This window comes from Condylura cristata, unplaced genomic scaffold (assembly GCF_000260355.1).
Source record: "Condylura cristata isolate star-nosed mole 26May11 unplaced genomic scaffold, ConCri1.0 scaffold00015, whole genome shotgun sequence".
NCBI lineage: Eukaryota > Metazoa > Chordata > Mammalia > Eulipotyphla > Talpidae > Condylura > Condylura cristata.
The window spans coordinates 35,258,351-35,264,288 of record NW_004567116.1 but is presented as its reverse complement, the minus strand read 5'-3'; the positions used below and the strand labels follow the sequence as shown (position 1 = coordinate 35,264,288).

The 5,938-nt window shown below is 37.9% G+C and overlaps 1 protein-coding gene across 1 annotated transcript; it reads right to left on the bottom strand.

Moving 5' to 3' along the window:
* Positions 1-4,515: 4,515 nt before the first annotated feature.
* LOC101635001 (olfactory receptor 6-like) lies at positions 4,516-5,445 on the bottom strand. Its single transcript, XM_004683625.1, has one exon. It carries the CDS (start codon positions 5,443-5,445, stop codon positions 4,516-4,518), a length of 930 nt encoding a protein of 309 aa, XP_004683682.1.
* Between the last annotated feature and the right edge of the window lie 493 nt (positions 5,446-5,938).

Genomic DNA, 5,938 nt, shown 5'->3' with positions numbered 1-5,938 from the left:
TGTCATAATGAAAAAGGTATTATACTATATTTTTTTGGAATAAAAATATGTAAATTATGGTCTTTACCTTGTGGTAACCCAGGGAAATTGAAGTAAAATAACAAGTATATACTAAATTAGGAGCCTAGAAAATGTTTCATCAAACCTCAGTCTGTTTAATTCTCATTGAAATAATATAGTTGAAGTAGCCGTAACTAGCATGTAAGGGAATAAATTTGATCCATCAGTCCAATTACCCAGTTACTGCCTATATCAATATCTTTATTCTTTTGTTTATTTATACCTTAGGTGGGACAAGGATAGTTCCCTAATAAATATTTGATCACGGTGTAGGATCCAAAGCTACATAGGTAGGTAGGTGGACAGAATTCTGGAACTGCTTTGTGATAACTACACAGATGTAAAAACAAAAATCTTCATTGGAATATGAACAACAGATAAATTCTGATCTGTAAGCAAATGGTGAGAGGCTTTCAGGGTAGAGAGACTAACACAGGAAAGAATGCCAGAAAATGACAAAAAGTGAGACAATGGAAAAATGAGGTCTCTACAAGGACCCAAGTCCACTGACTTGGGCTCCAAGGATATGCTGTCTTTTATGAACATTTGTGAGGTAATCCAGTGTGTGAAGAACAGTGCAAAGCGTCAAACCCTTCTATCAAGTTATTAACAACTGAGCAAACCCACAGATCCATGCTCTCAGTTGTGCCTCAGCAACCATTAACTCAAAAATCAACTGCTAAAAGTTTTGCAAGGATGAAGTCCAGATTATGTACTGTGTGTCTATGACTAATAACAAGTGGATAAAAGAAGTGAAGCATGGTCCTGGGAAAAAAAAGAGAGAGAAATAATAGAGAAACTGGAGGATTGACTAGAATAGATTCATTAAATTTGGATAATACAAGAAAACCTCAAATACATGGCTATTGAATTCATCCACTGAAAATATTACACACATCCAGAGAGGGATTTATTCAGAATATATCTAATTATCATGAAATACATAATAAGTAGAGATAATTTTCAGTATGGGTCATTCCGAGATATATATCATATAAAAACTTAAAATCTAGTATGGGAATAATGTGTGTATTTGAATCATTGTCCACAAAAGAAGAGTCTGCAAGAATGCTGTAACCAAGACATTGTCACACCGAACCCAAATAGGCTCAGCTAGAGCGCATTTCTTCCTGCTAAGTGTGGGGATAAAACTACCCAGGCCATGAGCTGGCAAAAACCAGAAAGGGGATCATGGTAGACTTGGGACTGCTGCTGAGCTTTAAAGACATTGTGAAATTTTTGTTCATCTTGTATTTTTTTTTTTGACTAATTCAGGATAGTATGTGTCATACATGTTAACTTATATTTATTCTCTTTCAAACTTCATACCACTTTTGAGGGTAGATAATGTGACCCACATTTCAGAAATGAGGAAACTGAAGTTCAAAGACACTGAAGTTCTAACAACCTATGAAATTGCAAAGCTAGCAACTGGTGATGGTGCTGTGTAATCTCCAAAACCATCTATCTTCCCAATATCCTAATTTCCAGTGAGGCTGTTTTGAAGGTCTGCTTTTTGTTATTTATTAGGAGATAATGAACTTGAGTGAGTGAATTAGAAACAGCTGTGAACAAACACTGGGGCTATTTGCCTACTGATTTTGAAATATAGTATGACTTACTCTGAGAACAGAGTAAAGAAACTAAAATGGAATAAGCAAAGGGGCAAGTGTGTGCAGTGAACTGACCTAAACTGGTTAGGAAAGAAACTAAGCTTTCCCAGTGGCAGATGCAGTCTTAACAAGAAGCTGAAAGCTGGGCACAATGTAATCAACACCTGAGTTTACTTTTGCTGACTATGCTAACTCAGGCATCTCACAATGAGCTCAACTAAGCATCATGTGGCTGAAAGAAAAATAGAAGCTGTTCTATTTCATGGAGAAGTACTTGAAAAAATAAATGTGTAGTAAATGGCTTTGTAATTTGTTTCAAATGCTGTCACTTAACATATTTAATAGAAAATGAGATTTGCTTTTGCTGTTAATTTCAAAATATAAGCATATGTAAATTTTTAAAGGGCTATATTTATTTCAAGAGATTTACCTCAAGTTGACTAATATTTATCAAATGCCATGAATCAGGGTCCAGAAAAACACAGAAAGCAATTTTCTGCTAAATTTTTGCTTAGAATTCAATGTCATGACTACTTAGAGATTGGGGACAGTGAAGACAAACAAGAAGGATGTTGCCCCAATAAGGACTAACCAGCAGGAGCCCTGTGAGGGCAGCAGCCTTGGCAGGGGCTCCCCACGTAGGAGCTGTGTTAGTGGCCAGAGTCACATAACCTAGGGAATCAGTACAGAAGTCTTTGTCTCCTCTTTCCTGGCATCCTTCAGTTTCCTGCTGGTGCCTCCCATTGACCCAACAAATTAGAAGCTAGAGGCCAACAGAGCCAGAGTAATACAGACCATAGGATCAATTATGTAACTCCCTGGGAGGAGAGGCTCACAAAGGGAAGAAAGAGTTCAGAGAACAACTAGAAATGGGAAATGGAGAGTAAAGATTGAATAGATTCAGGGATGAATAAGACTAGTTTCTGCAGTAAGAGCGCTCACAACCTGGCAGGGAGTCAAGCAAACTGACATATTCATCAAAGAGCTACCATAAATCCTGAATGTCAGATGTCAGCTCATCTTGATGCTTTATTCGTTACAACCATTCACTTGTGGAAGCTCTTTAAGCTGGAGCTTAGTATTTGCAGAAAACTGAAAATGCCTCTTTGGCACTTATTCCTTATTCAGAAGCTACACAGTGAGAGAAAAATAGGCAAATCATTAATATATAGATTTATAAACATAAATGTACATTCTCCTGTGATTGCTTTCCTCCTTGTGTCACTCTTAGCATATTATCATTAGTTCCTTGAATGTGCTATTATCTCTTTGACACCTGGCAATTCTTTCTGTACCCCCCAACCTTCACAACTGCCTAACCCTTGTTTTTTTTTTAATATAGTTGCTATATATTTATGTTGTGTTTATATCCATTTAAATATTTTCTTTTTTTTTTAATTTTTAGCACAGTATAGACTTTCTGTCTAACTCCAGTACCATCTCTTATTTCCCTTGACCCCTTCCTCCCTCATACACACTCAACAGCTAAGAGTCCTCACAGTGTTTATCCACAGTCATAGATTTTTTTTTAAAGATTTATTTATTTATTTGTGCATACAGAACTGGGGTACAGGCCAGAGACTCAGGGGTGGCTTCACCAGAGATAGAGTGGGGAGCAGAGCAGGCAGATCTATGAAGTACACTGCTGAGGGGAGCAGTGGGCGGGTCAGGAGAGGTCTGCCACGCCATGTGGTGACCTCTGGGGCAGGCGGGAATCGAACTCATGCGGAAGTGGCTTTAGTTTCTCACTGCTGTGCTGTTAACCTGCTGCGCCACCAGGGAGGGTCAAAGTCACAGATTTTTTAATGTGTTTTACATTATTAAATCATTGGTTATATAAATGTCCAGTATTTGCTTTGTTGTTGTTTATTTTGTTGGCTATGATATCATTACAGGCTAGCACTGTGCTTGATAAGAAATCAGAAGATAAGAAATAGCAAATAAATGAATGAACTAATAAAGTTAAGCAAAACAGGAATGAATATTATAATTATTGATACAGTATACTTTCAAATCGCTTTGGAATGGATATTCCATTTTTGGGCATCAATAAAAACAGGATTGGATTGGTTTAAGTAGTGAAGAGAGTAGATATTAATGAACTTCAGTTGCTAGAATGATTAAAAAAAGACAAATAGGGTGGGTATGTTCTATTTAATTCAATTGACAATTTGTAAGTTTCAGGGTAACAGTATAAATAGAGTAACATATTATTAAAGGAATGTAAAATAGCAGAGGATAGCTTAGAGCAAAAGTAATCACCCTATCTATCTTTTACTGGCTGGACTGATTGGTCTTTGCAGACATCGATATTTGTTAATTAATGTGTCCTTGGAACTACTATCACAGCCTATTAGAAAAAATAAATCTAAAAGCATGGGTTATAGAGCTAGACTCACAAGGTTCAAATACATCTTTGTGTTTACTAAGTGCATAATCTTACACAATTATTTAATCTCTGTGTGTGTGCACACATGAAATTCTAATCTATGAAATCAGATAAATAATCATAATGAACCCATAGTAGTATTGTAAGAGTAAACTAATTACATATAATGAACATGAGCAAAGGGCATATATTGAGTTTTATCATTACTTTATCATTGCAAAATAATTCTTAAATACATAAGGGCACTGAATTATTTTTAAAATAACTCAAGGTTAAAGCAATCATGTGTCTTGTTCCTATTTTAATTTTTCCTCTCTTCTCATGCTGTCATGTCTTTGAGAATCTGTCTATAGAGAGATGCTAAGAGAGAGAGTCATGATCAGTGTCAATGGAATGGTTTCTGTGCTGGAAACACTCTGTCCCCCAAGGCAGCAGGACTCAGTTAAGCAGGAGTCACTTTTGAACTCCCATGGTCTTCTTAATAGCATTCTTGACTTCCTGGTTCCTAAGGCAGTAGATGAACGGATTGAGCATGGGTGTGAGGACTGCATACACTGCTGAGATTAGTTTGTTGGAATTAAATGATGCGATAGCTCTGGGACGAACATACATGAAAATCATGGCTGTATAATAAATTATAACGACAGTGAGGTGGGAGGCACAGGTGGAGAAGGCTTTCTTTCTTCCCTGGGTGGATGGTATACGCAGAATGGTGGAGACAATGTAGACATAGGAGAGGATGGTGGTGATGAGTGGGAGGACGAGAATGACGATAGCCAAGGCAAAGTCCACTAACTCAGCTGTAGACATATCTTTGCAGGCCAGTTTGAGAATGGGCGAGATGTCACAGAAAAAGTGGTTCATAACATTGGAGCCACAAAAGGCAACATGTGAAATGAAATAGACTTTGATGACAGAGATCATAAAACCACTCATATAGGAGAAAACCATCAGTTGCACACAATGACCTGTGGTCATGATGACTGGGTACTGAAGGGGGTGGCAGATAGCCACATAGCGGTCATAGGCCATGGCTGCCAGAAGCACACACTCTGTACCAGCCAGTGAAATAAAGAAGTAGAGCTGGGTCATGCAACCTGTAAAGGAGATGCGCCGTCTCTGCAGGAGAAATCCATCCAACATCTTGGGGACTGTAACAGACACATACCATACCTCCAAGAAGGACAAGCTACACAGGAAGTAGTACATGGGCTTATGAAGGGAGTTAGTGACCCAAACAGTTAGCATGATGACCAGATTCTCTACTAACACCAGCAGGTAGGCTACAAGAAACAGAAAGAAAAATAGTATCTGTAGCCACGGGACAGTGGGAAAGCCTAACAGGATGAATTCGCGGATCAGAGTGATGTTTTCCTCTGACATGGCAAAGAGCAGTGACAGGTGCTGATGTCTTCTAGGACAGCACCACAAATAATGAAGATGACTCTGGTGTCAGACAAGAGACCAACATAATCTACCGAATCTGTCTTCCCTGTGAATGAAACTAAAAAATAGTTTCTATTAATACAGTACAGTCTTCAACGTGGAGTATAAATTTCCCTCCAAGTTTATTGTTAATTTTTTCCTGAAAGTCTCCTAGAATCACAGTACACTCCCATTTTTAACTTTCACTCACCTGGCGAGAGATTTGAATGTCATGATCTGTGTCATTTTCAGGTTCTCTGCCAATGAACAGAGGAAAAGTCTCTCTTGTTGGTTCCAGATCTCTGTTTAATTAGGAAATAATTGACAAAGAAGTTGTCCTGATAAAAGGAAACATGGAGGATAAAATGGTTCAGTGATTTCTGAAACAGCTCCATTGCTGTAGTTCTTGGATCCATTGCAGTTTCTTCAAAGTAGAATTTTGAACACTAAA

Bases quoted from the DNA above. Each gene is read 5' to 3' on its own strand.
- LOC101635001 (XM_004683625.1), bottom strand. From the start codon at position 5,445: ATGTCAGAGGAAAACATCACTCTGATCCGCGAATTCATCCTGTTAGGC.